Genomic DNA, 24,496 nt, shown 5'->3' with positions numbered 1-24,496 from the left:
AAAACCTATATAAAGTGAAATTATTTTAAATTATAAATCTAATTATATAATTTTTATATATTATACCTTTATAATTTAATTAAATATTAGTTACAATATATAAAATTTGACTTTCTGGTAAAAAATACGTCAGCTCTCTTTGGACGGCTTCTGCATAATGGATTCTGGATAATGTCAAGGTGGATGAGAATCCGATATGCCTGTTTTTACAGATACAGCAACGGCTTACACCCGTGTAACTACCGCGCGGGCCCTACGTCCTCGGGGCCACGGGTCGGTTACGTGAACTCGCTGCCGTTTGGTACATTTGGGACAGACCGCGAGAGAACACGACGTCCAACGGCGAGCTAACGGCTCCGTCACGGCGAGCCGTCACGCGGCGAGCAATAAAAACACCGCCGAGGTCTCCACACGAGACGAACGCGAAGAGGAAAAGCTTACAGAGAGCATTTCGAAGAGGAGCCTGCCTCACAGCTCATTCGTCGAGGTAAAAAGCCCCTGCCTTTCCTCTCCATTTCCTCTCCAGTCGCGGTGATCTGTGCAAGCCTTGCATTTCGTGGGGCTTTCCGATGCAAGAGCTTCGATTTGACCCAAGAATCGCCCGAACCCGACAGGATTTGACATCGGTTCATCCCCCCCCCCCCCCCACGGCCAAAACAAAATTTCTAGGGTTTTAGCCTTCCCCTTCAATATGCGGTGGATACAGCTAGTTTTGACGATTCTGAGGGTATTAAATTGCAGGATACGAGGTCCTCGAAAGGTTTGGGCTTCTTGGCGTGGAATTTTGTGGGTGATTTGCCCGCATGGGGGATCATGTGGCGGTGGATGTTGGGGGGCTCGTGGCGTCCCGAACCGGCGAGGCGGCGGGGCTGGTGTCCGGCAAGGAGGAAACGGAGGCGCTGATTGGGATGGTGGAGTGCCGCATTTGCCAGGAGGAGGACCTGGCCAAGAACCTCGAGAGCCCCTGCGCTTGCTGCGGCAGCCTCAAGGTGCGTGCTCCTGTACTTATCTCAAAACAATAAATTTTGGTTTCATTCCATGTTGCTTATGCAGTTTGCCTCTGATTCATGCTATTATTATTCATAGATAAGAAACTCTTAAGGTATCAAGAATGGAAGCGTCGAGGAACCAAAATACAACGTTGGAATTAATCTTGAACCTTTTCTTGAGACGATTAGCAGCATTTGGAGCCCATACTGATTGGTGCCTCATGTGCTATGAATAAGCTGTTACTTTAGATGATTTGGCTTTTTAGATACATCTATGTATTTTTGGGTGGCTCTTCAGTATGTGTGATATATAATCTTGTTTGGTGCTGTGGCTCTTGATATTTCCATGAAAAAGTAGTTCCATAAAGTTATGCTAGAATGAGTTGATAAGAGCATGCTTTGGTTAATATCGTTGTTGCTTAAAGAGTTGGGCATCCTTTTTCCTTGCTGTTTGCTACTCTCGGCGAGCTTAAAAAAGAAGTCATAAGGGCTTGGTATCTTGTGCAGGTTGCCTTCAACTGAAGGCACTTAAAAAGCCATTTTCATTGTTTACTAGTGGTCTAATCGCTTACCAAAATTTACTTTAGCATTTTATATGTGCGGACTAAACTCTTTATTCCATATTGCTTTGTTTGCATATGTAAATGTGTTTGCTACATTTTGTTGTACTACATTTCTTTGCACAGTACGCTCACAGGGAATGTGTCCAACGTTGGTGCAATGAGAAAGGAGACATAACCTGTGAAATCTGCCATGAGGTAAACATTTGTTTGTTCTTCAGCTCACCGATGCATGTCCTGTTTTGTTATTTCTTGTATTAACACTCAAATCATTGGCCTTCTTTTGCCCTTTTGTTTTCTTCAAAAGAGTTCAGTAGGCTGAATAAGTGTATCGTTTTTCGTTATTCCTCAAATGTTTCTTTTTATGTGCCTAGTATCAATGTGCGGTGTTTTATGTTTTCTGCTATTGTTTTTACATAAGACTTTATGAGGAAGTACTAGGACCTACCATAAAGAGAATCATGGGCCTGCATAATAACTCAAGCTAAACTTTTATTGGTTGAAAATAATTTGGATAATGATACTTTGTGATTTCTTAAAATTTATGGATCAAGTTGTCACTTTTCAGCTTCTCTGAAGTATGTTTGCCTTTGCAGAAGTATTTATGTTTCCTTGCTGATTTAACTGTAAACTTTGCTGCTGTAAATCAGATTATGAGTTTCTATTCTCTGTTGTTCAGCCGTACAAGCCCGGTTACACTGCCCCACCCCAGGTACACCATGATGAAACTACCATAGAGATAAGGTTTGTTACCTTCAATCATGAAGCTAATCTTTTTTCCTTTCTATCCTAGTGTTTATGTGAATGATATTTCTGTGCAATTAGCCAACAGTTATGTATTTCTACAGCATAAAGCTCTTTTATTTCTTATGTGTGCAATTCTTCATTTTCTCAAGTGGTGGAGATTGGACCATCTCTGGCAATCGTTTGGATTTACATGATCCTAGAATCTTGGCGATGGCTGCTGCTCAACACCGTTTACTTGAAGATGAGTATGATGAATATACTGCAACGAACAACAATGCCGCTGCCTTTTGCCGCTCCATATTTCTGATTGTAAGTTTTGTAGCTTTTATTCTTGAAAAATGCATTCTTTTAAGTTCTATTATTTTGAACTCATAAGATCCATAAAAAGGATCAACTATCTCTTCAATTCAACTGGGTCCCTGCACCTGACATTACATGTTAACCTCAAATAACCATTAAAGCTCATGCTTCTTATTTCTCTGAAAGTTCAATACATCTTAGCTTTTTTTGCTTCTTTAAATTCTTACTATAAGTCATATATATTTTACTTCCCTTTTCAAAAAATTCCATTTTTACCATGTACTATTAAGTGATAGCGATGTGTCCTCACTATGTCTGTTCAGTTAATGGCTCTTCTGCTCCTGAGGCACACACTGACCATTACTAATAGTGACGATGAAGATGATGCATCCGCTATTTTCTCGGTTAGTGATTTTTTTAATGCACCGTTATATATCTCCTATATATCCTTGCTTTCTCCGTAAATTTAACTGATTCTTGATCCCTGGCAGCTATTTCTTTTGAGGGCAGCTGGATTTCTGCTGCCATGCTACATTATGGCTTGGGCTATTAGCATCATGCAGCGTCAAAGACAAAGACAGGTTGGTGACTAATGGAAGTATTTTTGCTCTTTCACATATATACGGTCTTCTGAGCAAAAAAAATCTACAAAATATGCATATCTAGCAACCTAGCATGGCACCAGATAATATATCTACACATTTAAGCAACCTAGTATTCAAATTTTACACATATGCTTATTGGGAAAATAACGTAGGGCACTACTGTGTTTTTAACCCTTTGCTGGCACACATGCCCTTGTTTGGACTGGGGAGTCGGGAACTTGGGATGGTTGTGATTTATCCTTTCTGGCCAAACATGAGGTTGCTTTATCAGGAAATTTAGATCATTCCTTGTCTGATTCGGTTTTCAGTAGTTCAGTGCCTGTCAATTGCGCAGGTTGGACTACACCGAGCTTTTATTCTAATTGTTAAAAAACAATCAAGAACAAACATTTGTTTCATGTTTATGTAGTCATGCTTTATCATATAGTTTATCTTCTCCATTCTCTTAATCTTCTTATTAACTGTTTGAATTGTTCACTTCGATACATCAGGAAGAAGCAATGTTATTACCAACAGAAGTGGCGATCATTCTGCACCGGAATAGAAGAACAATGCAATTTGCGGTAGCGCCACCGGAATCTCCAACCTCACCTCATCCCGAACCAAACCAATAGAAAACATCAGCAACAGGCCCATCCCTTGAGTGCGTACCAGATGCGTTGAGCCTCCAGCATACGTGGTTAAGGTGAAAGTCCGAGTACATAGTGCAATCCTGTTGCCTCGGCCACCTCGAATGGCCATGCTGCAGCAAAAATGTTGCGGTCTTGTTTGAACGGTACAAACTTTGCGGCTGAGGTTCAATGTTTCTTTGACGGGCTCTCAGCATCTTCTGTACATAAAGAGGTTTCTTCTTTTAATAAATGAATATAAGTCATATCAACAGAAAGTTTGAGTTGCTTCAGTGGTTTAGACTTCGATTCGTACTGTCTTCCAAATAGCTTCTCTCGTAACACGTTACGAAGCTACATATATGGCTCTACGCGGTTGCTTCCACCGGGTTACATGATGTTTGCCCTTAAATAGAAACTACTTCAGATGATAGCTAAGGCATTATGTTTAGGGCTTCGCACGAGATCTTATGTTCAAATACAATGGGAAAATATACTTAGATAATGCTGTTCCACATGTAGATCCTCCTCTTTGCATTTTGGGAGCGGATATCAGAAAGACCGACGGCTGAAAATTCTTGCACTTTATAACTAGGACTGAAAGCAAATCCATCCAAGCTAAGCTGGAAGCTCTCTTTTTCTTTAAGGCATAAAGAGTTCTTGGATGCTTGTAAACGGTGCGATATGTGTATACTTGCGTAGCAAACAATCGTATACATGTCTGAAAAAACAATTGCATACCATTAAGGGTGTGTTTGGGTGTCCTAAATCCCGTTGGGATCCCAGCCAATTTCCTGGGTACAAACTGCCACGTGAATTTGCTCTCCTCCCAACTCGGTTAATCGTTTGGGTGCAAGGCGGGCTGGAAAAACCCTGGCACATTCCACCTCAAAACGTGTGGATTGATGGGGAAATAAAAAAACGCCTCCCAATGTGTGGAACAGAACCCCTTCGTCCTCACAGTCTCGCACTCGCCACGAGCCCCGCTATCTTCGTCTCTGCGACTCCATCCATGTCCTCGTTGCCCGTATGTCCTCCAGCGACGTGCAGCATCCGAGCCTCACGCATCTGCCTCCAGGTGTGCCCTCGCCTCGCCACTAGCTGCATATCTTCTTCCTTGCGAGCCCTTACTGCGGCTGCACATCTTTGCTCCACACGGCCTCCGATTGGCTTTGGAACTCGAGCAGCAGAAATCGAGGCCAAGGTAGTAGGGATCGACACCTGGCGGTGGAGTCAAAGGACCTCCGGTGCTTTATCACCTCTCGACGATAAACCTGCACCGGCTCCAAAGCAACCTCGTCGCCTCAAACCTTTGCCAAATTGGAAAGTCCCGCTCTCTCCGGTGGCGAAGCACGAACGGGCGACATCAAGCTTCACTCTTCCCCGCGAAGCTGGGCGATTTCCTCCATTCACGCAGCTTCGATCTTGTGGGATGTTCGCATGTGAGGTGGCATGGTGTAACGCGTGAATATTCCTAGAAATACTGGGTAGCGCACAGTGGCAAGCCAGGGTCAGAACGATGGTGATGCCATGGTGTAGTTTACCTAATAATTTTAAAGAAATACATGGTGAAAATGAGTTAGCTACTTGCAATTTTTTTGTTTACCGTGGTGCACATGCACCAGGGTAGCACAACGTAGCTTCGCCCCTGGTAGTGAGCCGATGGGTTGGGACCCTGGTTTTCCATGGGAGAAGGCACGTCTACAGGCGGGTCCAGCGGTTCCCACCAAGGCGATTCCAGCTGATGGTAGGGAAGTTTTGGGTTTACACCATGGGAAGGTGAACCCGTTATCGCATATATCTCGCGCTAACCCTACTTCTCCTCTGGTTGCGCCGCTTCCCTTCAATCTCACGCTGGGACGATAGCTTAAGCACTTTTGGAAGCCAAGTTCTTCAGATCCTTCATCGAATTGACCAGGCACAATCACGGTAGATACGAGGTCGTTCTCTCAAGTGATTGCGTGTCCCTCTTCTCAGATCAATGTTGTTGCTCCATTTGTTATGGCTGGGTGCCAAAAATGGGGAGGTTGTAGAGGTGGTTTTGGATCTAGTAGGTATGGGCACGGTGTGAGGCGCACTCTGGCCCGAAGTAGATTCAATCAGGATGGTGGAAGAACATGGCAACCTACAGGTGCGTGTCCAGATCCATAGCTTCAACAAGGTCCTCCGAAGATCGATTCGTCTATGGTGACTGGTTCAGAACAACAAGCTCCAGACCCGTGGGCGGCTTTTGATACTAAAGAAAATCACAGGCATCTGGACCATCGTCCAGAGATGTGGGCAAAGAGATCTGCGGCTCTTCAACAAGGAGATAAAAGTTAGGAGGTGAATGATCGCTCTGCTTCAAAACTCCATGGATCTGATGTAAGTGTCCTTATGCCTTCTTATACTATGAACGTGAATGCTTCTTCACATCTAAAGAGAGAGCGGGGTATGAACTTTTAAGTTGGGGCATGTTTTAGCTGTGGTTCTTTTGAACATTTGGCTAAGGATTGTCCTAGATCTATTCATTGCATTAGGTGTGGGCGTGATGGGCATGGCTCTCGGCTCTGTCCCGAGAGATAACCGTGGGAATTTGTTCCTCCCATGTGTGGGACGCAATGTGCTGAACATGCATTCTTTTTAATTGAAAACATCTTGAATGCTAATGCTATCAAGGAGCATGCTAATCTGGCCATGATCACTGTTGTGAAGGGAGTGAACTCGGCCCAACAAATAGAGCAAAAATTTCAGGATATATTAGGTACCATATGGAGGTGTCAAGCTAAGAAATGGCCAGACAATTAGTTTAGCATGAGGCTTTCTAATGCTAAAAAATTGAGGAATGGTCCCATTTTACTTCAGATAGATTGGTTTAGAGTAAGGAATATTCCACATGAAAGTAGGTCTGAACCTGTGTTAGCTTATGTTGGGTCTCTTATGTGTATAACCTTGGAAATTGATGAAGTCAGTATGCATAAGCAAGACTATGCCAGACTCAAAAATAGTTGTAGAGATATTAAAAAAGTTCTTGCTATGGTAGAGGGTTGTTTGGCTATGCCTGATGGATACTTCTTTTATTATTTTCTGTTTGAAAGAGAAGTAAATGAGGATGAACCTCAACTCAGAGAGTCTGTTGTCATTCCTGCTAACACTGAAAAAGATTCTTTCACATGCTAAGTCTGATCTTGGTGAGAAGACTCCCAAGAAGACAAATTTTGACTCTGGAAAAGGAAGTATTCAATCTTTTACGGTGACAAGTGGAGGAAAAACTTAACTTAAGAGTGCTCCCTCCTTGAAACTTATCTCCAATTATAGTCAATCTGCTCCTCCTAAAATACATTCTTATGACCAGTTTGACAAAGGAAAATTTCCTTCTATGGGGGAAAAAGTGACGGCCAATCTACTAGTATTTTCCCTACTATGAATTCTTTTGAGTTAATCCCAATCTCTAAAGGGACATATTCTGGAATGGTTTTCCCTGATAAAGATGGGGAAAAAAATTGATGCTCTGCAAGATCTAGACTTAAGTGAAGGAGAAGAAGACCATATTTATGATGAGTTGCAGGAAGAATGATCTGCCTCAAGATCTCAGAAAATCCCAGAAGAACAATGCAGTGGAATGGTAAGATGATGTGCTATTGATAAGAATGAAGAGAGTGTAGTTGAACCTATGATAATCTAGGAACCCGATGGCTTACCAAAGGATATCTTGAGTACTGTAGATATTGGAGGTGTTGACAACAACATTGGGGGGTTCAAGTTCAACAACAAGAGAAATCATTTGTATAGAAAGACCATGTGCAACCCACAAGAGCAATATTGTTGACCTAGCTGCTAAAAGTGCAAAGAAAAGATATCTAGAAGTTACACCACCTCCTCCTACCTCTACAAAGAATATGAATGCTTTTGTTGTTCTCTCTTGCTCTGAAATTGTTGATAAAGCTTCTGATATGGGTGGTCTATTAGGCTCCTCTAATTTTGAAGTGATTAATTTGATTTAAAAACTTAGAGGATGCTAGATGTGCATTAGCTGATAAAGCCAAACCTATCGTTTGTCCAAAAGTCCCTCTTGATATTACTGAGTATACCTCCTCTCCTAAATTGCTTGGTTGGTTAGAGAAAGATGAAATTTCGGACCCTGACAATTTTGTTTTGGTCAAATAATATAAAAAGGAAATAGGAAAAGAGTAAGAATGGTTACTGCTAGCTCTGTCAAATCTGGATCTTTGAGACTAGGATCCTTAAAGAGAATCTCATAGAGGCATGTGGGTGAAGCTATCAACCAAAGTAATATAAATGATTGGTTGTTTTTGGAACTGTAGAGGGTTGGGTAAAAAGGGGATGAGTTTTTGTATTAGAGATCTCATTTATTTTTTATCATCTCAGTTTTTTGTGCTTGGAAGAGACCTAGAATTAATATCTCTGTTTATGACCCTGCTTCCAATTTCTCTTGAGAATGGATTCTTTCTCAAGGGAAATCTGGAGGGATCATGAGTGGAATAAAAAAATGATGTTTTTGACATTATTATGGTTAAAAAATGTCAATTTCTAATTCAGATTGACCTTATGGAAAAACATATTAAAACGAAATGGTCACTCATACTTGTGTATGGGGTTGTCCAAGATGAAGACAAAGCTGATTTCCTTACTGAATTGTCCACCTTTTGTGCTCAAACAAACTTGCCCATGGTTATTGGTGGGGATTTCAACATAATTCGATATACTCATGAAAAGAATAAGCCAAATATTTTATCCCAATTCTTTCATATTTTTAACTCTATCATTCATGTTCACGAGCTTAGAGAGGTACACAAGTGGTGGGGCCTTTACTTGGTTTAATAACAGAGAAGATCCAACTCTTGAAATGTTGGTCAGGGTGCTGATAAATAATGAATGGGAATGCATCTACCCTTTGTCTAATGTTCAAAAGATTCCTAGAGACCTTTTTGATCATAATGTCTTGGTGATTTCTACCTCTAACATCAAGAACATTAAAAACAGTGTGTTCAAGTTTGAACTTGTTTGGCTGGATCATGAGTCTTTTATGATTGAAGTCGAAAAAATTTGGAATGAAATATAAATGGAAATAGTGCTGATGTGTGGATTACTAAATTGGAAAAGATTAAGAGCTCACCTCAAATGTTGATGGTGGGCATTTGGCTGGACAAATCAAAAAGAGAAAATGTATCATTAAGGAAGAGTTGGATTATCTGGAAAAATTGGAGGAAAGAGGTCCTCTGGATTCTAATGCTGCTGTGAAAAAGTAAATATTGTGTCATAATTACAAAAAAAATATGATGAAGAAGAGTTATTTGATTTAAAAGATCCCACACAAAGTGGATACAGAAAGGGGTAAAAAAAAATAAAAAAATCATAGTATAGTCAATGGCAGAATGAGAAAAAAAATAATATCTTATACATGATTGCATGAGGGGAAAAAGATTTGTGGGGAAAAGGAATTGATGGAGCATGTTACTAATTTTTATAAAGGACTTTTTTGACCGGTCCCTGGTAATTTGATTCTTATAGACCCTGATCTTTGGACTGATCTGAAAAGTTAAATAATGAGGACAATGTAATTCTGGATTCTCCTTTTTCTGAAGAAGTTAAAAGAGCTTTGTTTCAAATGAATATCAACAAAGCTTCTGGTTCTGATGGCTTTCATATTGATTTTTTTTTCCAAAAATGCTAGGATGTGATTGAAGGAGACTTGTTAAAAATGTTCTATAATTTTTATACTGGTTCTTTGGATATTAGTAGGCTCAATTATGAAGTGATCACTCTGTTACCTATGGTAACACATGCTGAAAAAGTACAACAATTTATACTTATTTGTCTTTTAAACTGTTCTTATAAGTTGATCACCGAAGTCTTAAATACTAGATTGGAGCCCTTTATGGCCAAACTCAATAGTGAATGTCAAAATGCATTTATAAAAACCTAGGGTGGAAAATGGATAGCAGGTATCTGAATTATCCAATATTCGTATTCGTCAAAACATGAACATGAATATGGATATCTATAATCATATTCATTTCTGAAATGGATACTAAAATGAATGTATCCGAATTCTTTTTCGAGATTCGAATGTAAATGTGGATATCCAAATTGCTTTGAATTCGGATGTGGAAATGGATAATATCTGTATCCACCACCAGGGAACCAAATTTCGCTAAAGTTTTAGAAATTTTAGAGGCTAATGGAATTTATATATTCTAGCCCAATCAAATTTGATCAAATTTTAGTCAAATTTGACCAAAAATTAAAATTTTTGACATGAACGAATTTTTGACATGAACTAAAATTTCAGTAATTCCAAATGTGAATGAATTTTTTGTGCACAAAAATAAAAACTCTTGTTGTTAAAGGTGTAGGATATTTGCATATAACCTAATCGAGTAGATATCTGAGTGCAGATTTGGATTCAAACAATTCGATTCGTATTCACATTTGAGGATATTCGAATTTATACTCGTATTTGTATTAAAATATGGATAGCAATGTAAAAAGTGAATTGTGTAATGGCTTTACACATGAGATTTTACATGAAACAAAGAGGATTAATCAAATTGGCATTATTATTAAGTTGGATTTTGAAAAGGTTTATGACAAGGTGAATTGAGAGTTCCTTTTGTCTTGAGTTGAGAGGTTTTAGCTATCAATGGAGGAATTGGATTAAAAAAGTGGTGACTGATGAGACTTTAAATGTTAAAATCAACAATAAAATGGGGCCATATTTTAGAAGTTTTAAAGGGGTTAGACATGGTGACCCACTTTCTCCTTTTCTGTTTAATTTGGCAGCAGATAGCCTTTCTAAAATGATTCAAGCTGCCCAGAAAAATAAAAAAATTATTAGCCTTGTGTATCATCTGGTTTAAGATGGTATATCAATGTTACAATATACTTATGATACAATTTTTGTATTGAAAATGAACTGGAAAAGGCCAGCAACCTCAAAGTTTTGCTTTATATGTATGAGTTAATGTCTGGCTTAAAGATAAATTTCCAAAAAAGTGAAGTCTTGGTGATTGGAGGTGATAATGAGAATATGGATACTTATGCCATCCTCTTTCACTGTTAGAGGTTGGGTATTTCCCAATCAAATACCTTGGAGTCCCAGTCAGCCCAAATAGGCTATACATTGTGCTGGGTTATAGTGGAAGAGAAAATTCATAAGAAACTTGATGTTTGGAAAGGGGGTCTTTTATCCATTGGAGGAAGGGTGGTCCTGATTAATGCTAGTCTTTTCAATGTTCTAATTTATCATATGTCCATTTATTTGCTGTTTAAAATAGTGATTAAGAATATTGACAAGGCAAGAAGAAAATTTTTCTGGTAAGGTGGTGGGATAAAAAAGAGATATCATCTAGTTAAATGGGATGTTATCTACAATCTTAATAAAAAAAAAGGAGGTCTGGGTATTAGAAATTTATTCAAAATAAATATTGCCCTTCTCTGCAAATGATGGTGAAAATTGGATAAAAATGAGGGTATGTGGCAACAAATTGTTAGAAAGAAATACCTTAACTTTTATCTTTTAGCTAATGTGAAACATAAATGGTTTGATCTGCTCAAGGTCAGGTATGCTTACTTTCAAGGAAGAAGAGTATTTGTTGGTAATGGGAGGAATAGCAGACTTTGGGAAGATGCTTGGGGGACTCCCAAACTCACGTGTGATTTGTTTCCAGTTTTATATGGGATTTGTATTAATACTGGCATTTTCTTTAGAAATGCTTTCGATAAAGGTTGGAATTTGTCTTTTAGAAGATGGATGAATATTGATCTTTACTCCCGGTAGAATTCTATTCACACTACCTCAGAACAACATATTAGTGACAGGTGATTAACGCCATTAGTGACATGTTCCATACCCGTCACTCTGAACGCTCACTAATGATGACACATTAGTGATGGGTGCGGACCCATCACTAATGACTTAATTATCTATCACCCATTACTAATCATCTGATTGGAATGCCCCTACCCATGAGCCTATTATAGCATTTTACATAAACAATATTTCAAGCTCCAATGCAAATGCATGTGGAAAAAGAAAACATAAACATAGATGATATTTTCTTTGAGAAAATGCAGAGATCTAAAACATGAGTATTAGAAAGGAAAAATAACGAACATCAGGATAGCAAGGAGCAATCATGATTTCAGGGAAAGCTATGAGATAGGATTAAGTAAATCGAACTTATACATTTTATCATAACAATACAATGTTTTAGTATTATTACTTTTCAAATAAGGGGGGAAAACATCTGGTTCTTCTTATACAACTCAATGTGCCACTAAACTACTTAACAGGTTTAGACAAGAATATGGTGCATTGGTGTGCTATCATGAAACATTTGATAATGCATCACAGCAACATCTTAGACTTAACAAGTAACAGTCAAATATATAGTGTAACATAGTAGTTGATCATGATTAACAAGGAATAACCATGGGATAAGGTGATATTGCAATTGAAAACAAAGAAAGTGCAGAACCAAGAACAGATAAATACACACCTTAACTGTTGTATTCTCAACAACAACTACAGTAGTATCACCAGCATGGGCAAAATGATTAACCGAACTTGCAAGGCCATACAGACTGAAAAGTTAATTAATTATGCCATTTCAATTTTCAAAATTGAGCAGTAACACTACCGTACAAGGCTACTAGCAACGTAGAAAGTTCATTAATCCAATAATATGCTCTAAACTAGTGACACCTACTTCACCTAAGGGGCCTATTCAACCAAGCTTCAAATTATAGTACAAGTTGGTACAATTAGCTCCAAAGTTGAGTCCTATTGCAAGAAGCATTCAGTTTCATAAACTAACCATATTATTCTAAAGCTTTCGGTACGAGGGAACACTTGTTTATCTACTCATACTTCAACAGCAGCCAGCTCCTTGATTCAGAATTCATGAAACCCTACACGCTTTCTCTGTGATGTCCAGTTCACAACCATTTCTTCTGTTCCATGCAGTTGGCTAATTCTTTTCCTAGCCAAGGAAATCACTAACTAAATTAGAATATGCAATCTCCCAATCAATATGATGATATTTTTGGCAGAGAATACTGCTAACAGATACGCATCGCACAGCTGGCCTTACCTGGGAGCTTAGGGAAGCCGAGCTTCTCACAGAGCACAATATAGAAGTGGTTGCATTTCTTGGAGAGGAGGTTGTACGAGTGGCCCGGTCTCTCGTGGCTGAGTTTGTGCAGGATCTAGTTCACGGTGGTGATGCTGCACTCTGTCTCCCCGAGGACGATGCGCTCGTAATAGGTGTACATGGGGTTCTTCCTCACGGGTAGCTGAACAAGCCGCTGCCGTTCTCGCAGAACCATAGTGACCACTCCTCCTCTCCATACACCTGCAATTCGAGGAGCTGGAAGATTTAGGGATCTAGGAAGGGGAGGCAGCGCACGTAAGCGTTGCTCGTTGGGATTTGGGTGGGGAGGGGAGAGGGGAATCCTACCTGGACGGCGCTTTGAAAGATGTCGCTGAGGTTGATGCGGTCCTTGAAGATGCGATTGATCTGGAAGATTGTGTTTTTTGTCTTCTCCAAGTCATTGTTTGTCATGTCGTACATGTGGAGCACCACCTCCTTTCATCTCACCCCCATGACATGGCAACTCCTCTTCCTCTAGCGGTGACGCTTGCTGTTGCCGCTACTGCTATGTGATTGAGCCTCTTCCTCCGGTGTCGGGGGTATGGCGGGAGGAGGAGGGGGTGGTTGCGTCAGCCAGCAGCGGGTGGCGGTGGGCATCAGGAGGACGAGGGTGGCGACGGTGGGAGGATTAGGGTGCTCAGGAGTTCGGTAAAATCGGGTGAGAAGAGGTCGGGCGCTAGGGTTCGAGTTATATATAGACTAGTCATTAGTAACAGGTTATAGTTATAACCCGTCACAAATGACTTAATTATCGGTGATGGGTGTAGCTATCACCCATCACTAATGCCAGAGTCTATCTTTTGTGATGTGTATCGTCTCTCTGTCATTAGTGACGGGCTTTCATGTGAGTTGTCACTACGGTCTTTAGTGATGGGTGATTTTCTCTTCCGCAACTAATGACGTGTCATTAGTGATGGGTCTTGACCGAGTGCCAACCTGTGGTCACATTAGTGACGGGTCGTCATTGGGCCCTTCGCTAATAGAACATTAGTGACGGTTTATGAATGGTTGTCACTAACATGGTGTCTCTTATGTTGATTTCTTACGTAGTGTCAAAGCTTGGTTGCTCAGGTAGCTTTGAATGAATTTGATGACTCTATTGTCTAGTCCTTTGAAACAAGTGGTTGCTTTACATTTAAATCTATGTATAAATGATTAATGAGGGGTTCCCCCAATATTTCTTTCAAATATATTTGGAAAGCAAAAATCCCTCAAAAAATTAAGATCTTCCTTTGGCTGTTGGAACAACATGCTCTTCTCACTAAAGATAATATGATCAAAAGAAAGTGGGTCAGGGATGGTTCTTGTTATTTTTGTACACAACAAGAATCTTGTGTCTATCTCTTCTTTTTGTGTCCTATTGTCAAGTATGTATGGGGGTTTGTGGCTTTGTTTCTTGGTGATTCATTTCCAAACTCCATACATCAATACTACAATTGGATACATTCTTTTCTACCACATGGAAAAGTTTTTCATGTGGTTGGTCTAGCAGCTGTATTCTGGGCTATCTGGAAAAAAAATAGAACCTGTTTTGAGAAAAAAAAACTTATTCATGACCCTAGTAAAATTATTTTCATGCTTGCTCTCTTTTGAAAACCTGGGAAGATCTTCTAAAGGATATGGACAAGACAGAGTTGATTAAAGATGCTCAAGGTTTGTTAACTACGGTGATAAACATTCTTGCTGCCCAACAACATCATTAGTCGTACTTGAGGGCCTTACCCAGTACCGGTGTGACGATTTTTAAAGCTCCTGATGATGAGGATGCACTTATCCCCGCTGAGGATGATGATGTGAACAATTGAAGTCCTGTTATGTTGTTATTTTGTGCTCTCGTTCTGTCTGTGGACTTGGATGTTTTGGTTTCTCTTTTCTGGTAGTTCGTACTCTAGTTGTTACGTTTGCTTAGGTTTATGCTCTGTGATGATACTTCCTCGGTTTCTCGTTCTATCCTTGCTTTGTGACATGTAAGTATGGACAAATTGTTATGGTTCTATTACATGGTAATAGAAATGGGTTTCCCCGTATTAAAAAAACACATATAATGTTTTTAATTATGACATCAAAAAATGTAGGACTTTTATGGGGGAAAGAAATATAATACTAGTTTATGGCGATCGGCCAAACATGCTGGAGGCAAGGCAGCAACTTATGCAGATATTAGATACAACAAGTGGACAACCATTACTGTGTGAAAATAAGATTTGACAAGATTGTTTGACCAGCTTTGTTTTCATGTAGTTGATCATATTTTATAAAATATGACTTGTTTTTGCTGTTACAATATTTTTTTTTATTACCAGGCTCCTCTTTACCCAGAGGCTCCTTTGGAGCCTATTTTTAAAGGAGGTGTGCAGGAGGGGAGATCGAACCCTGGCTCACCTCTTCCATGAGAATTTGCCACTGGACTACAATGTTATTTTCACTGATGTAAGCTTTACTTTCTGCTGGTGTAACCTGCATATTAATTCTAATCATACTGCCTCATGCGCAGAAAACAAGCATGTTGTGACCGAATAGAGCCACCGCGTCCGTTGCAGATGAGCACCGCAGATCTGAAGTGGTTGAGATCTTTGATAAGTAGGAATAGCTTTGTGATTGTCAGAAACAAACACCTGCATTGATCGATGATCCATTATTTTATGTGTTCAGATATCAGTGTCGAGTGGTTCAGCGGCATTTTCAATTTCCATATGTTGAGCTGAAATATTTGGTGACAGGCAGCACTAGCGATTTGATGCGCATGGCGCCATGGCCCGTACTTCAATACTTGTTCAACTCAGAGTCTGTAATCAGTGACGACGTGAACCGACAGTAGATGAAACTGTATTTTTCTTGATGTCTGATGACGGCATCTAAGAAAAGTCAAATTTTCTCAAAACCAACTTGCAACCAATCGGAAGTCAGAAGTAGTTGACTTGTTAATGTTCCGGTAGGGATAGGTAGAGTATGCACATATATCAGAAACGCAGTACGTGCCTGAAGATTCTGGTCAATGCTCTACAGTGGATGCATGCATGTCTACTTCCCGAACAGCAACACATGGAGAAGTGGCTGCTTGTTGTTCATTTTGTTCATTGCTTGCTATCAGATCGACCTTGCAGTGCAGTTCGTTTTTTTTCAGTAGATACTGATCTAAATTACAACAGACAGTCAGATGTTCCGACTCTTCTTTTGATGGACATTGCACTTTGCTGTCTAGATAGGTATAAGGTCATCTCCGATAACTACTTAAATTTTCATCCTAAAAATACTATTATAGTATCTCTTACCACTATTATAGTATTCTTTATTTTTTTTATCTCCAGTAGCTACCCTATTTTCTACCTTCTACTCATCTTTTTCTCCCTCCGGACCCGCTATCGGCCTCTGTAAACAGTATTACTACAGTACCACTACAGTACCAGCCGTTGGTTCCTTTTCCGTCGGTCTCTGTGAACAGTGTTGCTACAACATTACGGGTGCTACAGTAGCTCCGCAGGTATGCAGTCCCTTTTCTCCCTCCACAGCACTGTAGCAACTGTAGTACCGGTACCGATTTACTGGAGTTGTTACAGCACGTGAACAGTACCGCAAACACTGTAGCAGCCGAATCTGAAAAATGCTTAAGGCCATCTCCATCGGAGAGGTTTTCCATCCGTAAAATACTGTAGCGATGAGTTTTCTGATATTTTGCCAATCGAAGCTGGTGGAAGGACTCTCCAACGGAACTGTATCGCGTGCTACAGCAATATTAAAGGATACTAGTGTCGGAAAATTTGCGGGAAGAAAAAGGATCTCATATCACTGTAACGTGTGGATGACTGTAGGTCCGGAGAGAGAGGAGAGAAATTGATGGTAGAAAATAGGATAACTGTTGGAGTAAAAAAAATAGATGATACTATAATAGTATTAGATGATGCTGTAATAGTATTATAAAGGATAAATTTTTAAAATTTCTATTAAAGATGACCTAACAAGAAACGATCAGCTAACTATTCCATTTGAAGACGCAGAAAAGTCCCTTACAGTTTTAAACTTCTCATCTGTGAAAATGTTTTCCTTCTGCCGCGCGCGCAGAGTACCAGGCGTGCCGGCCAGTGCTTTGACTTAACATGATCTGCTGTGTTGTGTCGGAATTGGGGGGCACGGCGCTTAGAACGGCAGAAAGCTTGCAGAGGAAGCTGGAAAGGTGGCGGGAGGAGAAGCTGCCGCGCCAAACGGATAGCATTCTTAAAATTCGTAAGCTGGCGGAATTTCGACTCTGACTGGCCGAATTCGACGGGTCCGATCTCCTTTTTGCGATATCTGCCGTGTTGGCGTCAGATCGATCGAGTCCTAATCATCATTACGAGCCCGGCCGGATCGATCGAGCGCACTCGAGATGGATCATCGATCGATCATGGCGGTCGAGAGGAAGCTTAATTAGTGACTCACGTCCTTGCTGTGACAAGAGAAAAGAACACGCAATAACTAGAGCAGATAATAACCTTGTTTAATGGATGGAGCGAGATTAATTGTACTAACACCCCACCGCAGGACGCAATTAACCGGCCAGCCGGCGAAGACGTACTCGAAGCAGTACTTGCGTAGGCAGCTCACCGGGGGGGGGGGGGGATCGTAATCAACGTGACAGAGTGAGTCGTCTGGCACGTGCGAGCTCATGCACGCGTACGTGCGAACCCGCGAGCCGATCGAGCGAACGCGCGGGGCGGAGGCGCGAGCTTGGGCGATTCCCCGCGCGTCCTGGACTCTTGGTCGCCGGCCGGCCGGCCGAGCCGACGCGCGCGCGTGCGGGCGGAGATACGTACGTGTGTGGGTGCGGCCCTCGCGACACGACTGCGCGTTCGAACGTTCTGCCGGCCCGGCACGTGAAGTCGCCGTCGCGGCCGCAAAAAAAGGCGAGGCGCAGACATGCATGGGACGGCGCCGGCCGGCCGGCCCGCTGCCTGCCTCCCTCCCCGCCCGGCTTGACCCGCACAATCGCCTGCCGGCCGGTTTTGATACCTCCTCTTCGCAGCCAGATCGAGCGCTTAGGCATAACACACCGCCAGCGGACTGGTCAGCTGCCCAGCAGAAGGAAACGAAAGGCCTACCACCACCCACCGATGCATGCATGCATGCATCCAGCAGTCGCAGATTTCTGCGTTCGCCATCGGCAAAAGGGAAAACGTGCGCGCGCGAGCTGAGCAGGCTCGCTTTCGCGGCTACAGTGTGGGCGCACGTACGTGGCGCTGGCAGGCATGCGCATCCGCATATCTGCGCGTCGCTGTCCATCGGCGCCGGCGGCGCGTTGAAACGTGGGATGGGTCGGAGGAGAGGGACAGAGACGTGTACTGCGCCAAGGCGGAGAGACGTGCTACACAGCTACAGTCCCGGTGGTCCAGCCCCGCCGTGCGTATCTACGCCTCCGTCCCCCTGGGCCCACCCGCCGGAAACCGGTCGACGGGATGGCAGAAAGGGCGAAGGAGACTGCTGCCGCAATATTATTCCTCTCTCTCCATACATGCATGTGCCGTGTACGCATGATCTGATGATGTTCGGGTCTGCAGGCGTATGCGTAGCCACATGTACTGCGTGCGACTGACGTATAAGGGACTGCATAATACGTATTCATACGCTTAGCGTACGTGTACACCTGCCGTACATGTGTGGAATGGCTGGATTGGCAGTGGGGGAAAATCCGCATCAGGTTACAGAGACCGACGAGATCGATGAACAGCGCAGTAGTGCAGACTAGTTTCACTTTTATCCTTCAACTACAAAAAAAGAAAAGTTAAAGCACGTGACTGAAAATAAAATAGAGGTTGTGGATTGAATTCGCATCAAATTTCGATGGTACGTCCATCACTCTGCAAATTTGGAAAGAAGTACACAATGAGAAATGCAGTCATAGTGGATAAACAATATCAATTCAGGTAAAACCTAGCCATCTAATCGATGAGATTTATCCACTGAAACCGAAATTAAAGGCCTACACGACCCAACTCGAAAGACCTCGCGGTCCTCGCATGGCTTTCGATGTTGGTGCTTACAAGTTGATTTTTTTTTCATCACTATTACGTGAAAAATAAATAAAGGAGATATGAAATTAATGATGAATCATAATATAACTTGTTACTTACGATAATAACGACGGATTATAATATGACCCGTCACTTATGAATGGTACAAGATGATCCGTCACTTATGAATGGTACAAGATGATCCGCCACTTATGACTGACCTAAGGTGACCCATCACTTAACACTCTTAAGTGATGGGTCACACCTGACATCAGTGACAAGTCATATTATGACCCGTCACTAATGATAATAGTTATAGACATTTAGTTTACTAATATTTTTAATTTTTATTTTATTTTTTTCTTATTTTTTATCACTTCAGCAACATTAGAATAGGAAATATATATAATTTCTGCTCAAGTTTGATGTAAGATGTGGCGGCTATGGACACAGACGCGTGTTTTGAAAATAGTGCAGAAACTTTCGGGGATGAGAACTCAATCTTTCAAACCGTTTTTTACCTCGAAAAATTCACCGAATTCGAGAAAGTTTGGGAGAAATTGATGTAACTTTTTCTGTAGATGTCCATAGAGTCAAAAAAATTCAAAATCGGAGTTCGTATGTAAAAGTTATGTCTATTTTACCGGAGGCACTCCAGAGCACCTATCAAATTACGATGGTTTCCATGAGATATTCAAAAATTAATAAAATATTAATATAATTTTATAGGTAAATTATAACCAGTCACCTATCAAATTTTAGATGTAAATATTAATACATATTTGATATGTAAATATTAATACAAATTTTATATGTAAAATAAAAAAAATAATCATTAGTAATGGATCAAAATTACGACTCGTCACCTATAACCTTTATAAGTGATGGGTCACAGTTACGATCCATCACTTATGACCTTCGGCAAAGAAGGTAAAAGGATAAAATATCCAATATCCATCACAAACACACGATAGCTGAGGTGGTAACATGCGCGAGATGAGAGGTGGCGGGTTCGATTCTCGCTAGACGTAAAGACTGAAAATAGTGCTAAAAAAATAGAAGTGATCCATGGCTAGTGCTAATAGGCATGTGTTGGGATGGCTCAGGCGAAAAAATTTATTTTTTTTGACTTTTTTCTATAAAAAACACGAAAAATATAAATCAGTCATACTTAATAAGTGATAGATTAAATTTTGACTCGTCATCAACAAACTTATTGATAACAAATCTTTATCTATCACTTATAAATAGTCATCATCGGCTCCTCATATTCGTTAATATGTATATGCATGTGTGCGCATATACAACATGATTTTGCGGAACTCATGTAGAATATTTGCCAATATTATTATAGTATCCGCAGAGGTATTGACTATATATAAACGTACTTTGTGGAACAGAATCGGGCTTTCTTGGTATCCGATCCTTTTAAATGATTTTCCTGACTTTCCCATATACATGCAAAGATATATTAAAAATAGTACCGCTTCCTTTAAAATAATTCTCCATTTTCTGTTTTCTTTTTGAAATATTTTTTTCCTATTTTTTTGGCAAATTGTAAATTCTTCATTTCCAGTACTGGAGCTTAGAAGATGATTTTCTGGAACTCTTATTTTCCACTTATTGATAACTTCATGTACCCCGGTATATATGTGAACTCCTGCAACAGCATTTTTTGCCTCTATGGTTTGTTGGCACCAGAAATGACTTCAGATCTAGCAGTACAAAGAAGGCCAAGAAATGGCTCTGGGGGCTCCGATAATTGGACGAAGATCATGCATGGGAGCACGCTACTACTGTTGTCCACTTGTAGCTAGCTGTACGCGTTTGAGGAGCTCAAGTGCATCTATTGGCGTATGGGCACTTGGCCGGATAGGCCAAAGAGATGTGGCACCACTGTCAAGTCAAACTCATTCTTGACACAGCGTAGTAATTAAGCTATTGAATCAAGCTCCGAAAGGCAGCTAGTACTGTCTTTGCCACAATATTCCTATATGCCCATATATAACGCATAGTCCTTTTTGGCGTACCAAAAGTATTTAATTTAATTTGGAAGAAACTCCCATGGAGAATACTGTTGATAGACTCCATGGCTAAATAATGCATGCATATTGCATCTTGTTGTGTACAACATGCAAAGTAGTAAACCTTAAGTTTGGCAAATACTTGTACAATTCACGTGTTAAGTATTCATTAACTGGAAAAAAATTATACCATCGGAACAAAATTCGGTTTAATCATTCCCCACAACGAGATTGATAAACCCACACATTAGTCAGTAATAAGACACAAACTATGACCTGGTATATGCAAAGGTGCACATACGATTAGCAATCGTGTATCTTTTACGAAGCACTCCATAAACTAGCATGGTGACCCGTGCAATTGCACAGTTAGTATTAAAAATCTAATTATGCATGTACCATGGTTTCATCCTCACTTTATCATCAATTTGTGTTTTTATCTTACTATCCTTTTCTTTTTGCCACTACTGTGCATGCTCCTTGATAGACACAATTCAAACCTGGGCATATCGTAACAATATTTTCACCTTTTTGGTAATTATCGGTATAAAGAATAAGATAGTCTCTTATCATAAGGACTCACATGCTAGCTAGTAGTTGATATTTTCGAGACCATGATCTCACTGTGAGTCCAGGCGGGGCTCGCGTGACCAGTTCCCTGATCGTAGATGAAAACGCTACGATTAGGCCTTGCTGTTCATGAGGCAGGTACACATATAACCAGTCTAATCGTATTTAATGTCATTCACTCATATGTTTTTCTTCTCCAGGCACTCTTTTGACGGATGAATTTGTGGGCCGGTGCAGAGGTGGACTGTCACGTAGCATTTAATGTTACGAGACGGGCTGACAGGCGAGCATGATGGGCTGGCAGGCAGGTGTGATGGTATTTGACGGATAGGACAGGGCGTGCAGGACGACTAGGATGGGTCGGGCATGCCCACTCTCTATAATGATGAACTAGGAGTAGTTGTATTCGTCAGCTATAGAGTAGCCACCATTTTTGGCACAATCTTCTTGTATGTACATCGCGCCTCCTGCTATATAAAGGGGGTGGATCACGCTTATAACAGGACACTCTGGATAAATTCATCCAACTCATAAGAAAATACATAGAACGTAGTATTGTTATCCACAGAAGACTTGAACCCGGATAAACCTCAATGTTCTTGAGTTCCTTCGACACACACCAACAACCACCGGAAACGTTAATCACGCACCCATCATCTAGCATACCCCGGGTACATTGGTAAGGATTAACTCGTGACAATTGGCATGCTAGGTAAGGGGACGCATTTTCATGTTTCGGTAAGTGTTGATAACTCGATTAGGCTGCCCATGGCCGGATCTATGGCAACCACTGAGTCCCGTTCCGAGGACCCTGGTCGCCATGAGGTGTTTATCATGGGGTATAACCTAGATGAGTCTAATGTGCTCCAAGTTTGGGACACTGAATCGGAGTCCAAAAGCTTCGAGACTCAACATGATGTTTACATGGAAGACCGTGCAGCAGGGGGCAGTGGAGGCCCTCGTGTCCTAGGCACTATCGGTGAGCCCCCAGCCTTGCACCCAGAGGGAAACTGGCTCGGTACCGAACAAGTAGGCACTCCGATACAACTCTGTCTACTACAGTGCCACCCAGAGGGCCCCCCGCATAGGGCGCAGTTCTTGGTGGCATCGTCGTCTAACACCACATGAGCATTGGGGGCTCCCTTCTTCGTGATATGTTGTCACTCAACGCTCAGCAACTCGACTACGAGGCTATGACTTCCGCGTAGAATATGCAAACCATGCGAATGCTCCTCAACCACTTGTCGATGGCCGTGCCGGAGAGTTTGCCAATAGCACCATAGCTACACGACCTCACCCTCTTGGTAGAGACCTCCTAACACCAAAGCATGGCGGAAAACACCATGTCTATTGCAAGGACTGATGAAGTTCGCGGTCGCCAAGAATCTCAACAAGCCACACGACAGGAAGTGCTTGGAGACCCTTACCATGTTGGAACAGCCAACACACTGACCCGCGTGACTCTCTTCGCCAACAAGACCTCCGCGGTGTGATCCAGGGCTAAAGGGCCGAGAGGGAGCAAGAAGATCGTGCTCGGTGGGAGCAGAAAAAGGACAAGTAGCCCTACAACTCACTTCCCAATTGCCAGGAGGTGTCGGACTCCTCCACCCAATCACCAGGAACATGAGACTTTCGTCTCTCTCCCCAAGCACACGCTGCTGCCCATCAGTGAGCGACTCCTCGTTACAGGACGGGGTACAACACCTTGTCCGCCCAACTGTGAGAGATGCGCTAGCCGGACCAGTTTCGACCGGTCCTAGCCAAAAAATACGATGGCTCGATCAACTCTGAGGAGTTCCTGCAGATCTACACCACCATAGTGCAGGCTGCGGGAGGCCACGGGAAAGTCATGGCCAACTATTTTTTGACCATCTTGGCCAGTTCAGCATGTTCCTAGCTTATGAACCTCCCTTACGGGTCAGTTCACTCTTGGGAGGACTTGTGCGGCCAGTTTGTCGCTAACTACTAAGAGACCTATGCCTGACCAGGGGTCAAGGACGACCTGTACCAGGTCAAGCAGTGATAGGACGAGTCGCTGCGAGACTACATCCGACGTTTCATCAAACGCCGAAACACCATTCCAAGGATCAGGGTGAGTCAGTTGTCATAGCGTTCCGGAGAGGGATCAAAGACAAGAAGATGGGCAAAAGGCTGGTCACCAAGGAAGTTTGGAGTACTACTGAGCTCTTCGAGCTCGCGGACAAGTATGCACATGCCGCTGAGGCCCAAGAGCGTCAGAGCGGCCCAAAGCTGCAGCTGACCTTCGACCACCCCGCCTCTTTCAAAAGGGTCGGCCGGAAGGAGAAAAGGAGCAAATACAAGGTAGGACCGCCCGACGTCATGGCGGTCGAACAGATCAGCCAACCGCACCGGCGCTTCGAGAAAAAGGACAAAAAGAAGGGTCGAGGCTACTGCCTGATTCACCACACAGATGACCACGACCTGATCGAATACAAGGTCGTACGGGGCATCATCGATAAGGAGCTTGGGAAACATAAATCTAGACTCGACGACAATGGTGAGGATGGGACCAACCCTGATCAGTTGGCGTTGGGTTACTGGGAGACTGATCACATGGTCTATCATATCTTTGGGGGCACCGTAACGTATTTCTCGAACAGAAAATACAAATCGGTAGTTCGTAAGGTGTGGACGACCACGCTGGGCCCGAGCCCATATCTAAAGTGGTCGGAAATAACACTCACCTTTAGATCACCTGCGTGTGTCAAGCATTGTGTCACTATCCCATCATGATCGAATATACGGTCCAGAACATCCGATTTGATCACGAACTTGGTCGATGGGTGAGAGTAACCACTTCATGTCTCCATGGCCATCAAAGTCAAAAGGTTAACAGGGAGAACCATTCCCCAGACAGCCGGCCACCGTGCACCACCGTGTTGTTCCTTCACCACCACGTCTCTTTCCTTGTAAAACCACGGGACCCGGCACCC

At 42.0% G+C, this 24,496-nt stretch overlaps 1 protein-coding gene and 1 pseudogene across 1 annotated transcript; one reads left to right on the top strand and one right to left on the bottom strand.

Annotated features, from left to right (window-relative positions):
• Positions 1–387: 387 nt before the first annotated feature.
• Positions 388–4,118, top strand: LOC133921894 (uncharacterized). The gene is made up of 8 exons (XM_062366978.1): positions 388–487; positions 742–989; positions 1,676–1,747; positions 2,229–2,293; positions 2,446–2,605; positions 2,920–3,000; positions 3,088–3,177; positions 3,693–4,118. Exons 2-8 carry the CDS (start codon positions 804–806, stop codon positions 3,813–3,815), a joined length of 777 nt encoding a protein of 258 aa, XP_062222962.1. The 5' UTR covers positions 388–487; positions 742–803; the 3' UTR covers positions 3,816–4,118.
• A 7,653-nt stretch (positions 4,119–11,771) lies between these two features.
• LOC133923006 (uncharacterized) lies at positions 11,772–16,601 on the bottom strand (annotated as a pseudogene).
• Positions 16,602–24,496: the final 7,895 nt, after the last annotated feature.

Source organism: Phragmites australis, chromosome 6 (genome assembly GCF_958298935.1).
Source record: "Phragmites australis chromosome 6, lpPhrAust1.1, whole genome shotgun sequence".
NCBI lineage: Eukaryota > Viridiplantae > Streptophyta > Magnoliopsida > Poales > Poaceae > Phragmites > Phragmites australis.
This window is presented reverse-complemented; position numbering and strand designations above follow the sequence as displayed.

What these genes read in the sequence shown, in the direction of transcription:
- LOC133921894 (XM_062366978.1), top strand. Translation starts at nt 804, where the DNA reads ATGGGGGATCATGTGGCGGTGGATGTTGGGGGGCTCGTGGCGTCCCGA. An exon ending in GAAACTACCATAGAGATAAG is followed by an intron (nt 2,294 to 2,445) that starts GTTTGTTACCTT and finishes CATTTTCTCAAG; the next exon opens with TGGTGGAGATTGGACCATCT. An exon ending in GCCGCTCCATATTTCTGATT is followed by an intron (nt 2,606 to 2,919) that starts GTAAGTTTTGTA and finishes ATGTCTGTTCAG; the next exon opens with TTAATGGCTCTTCTGCTCCT.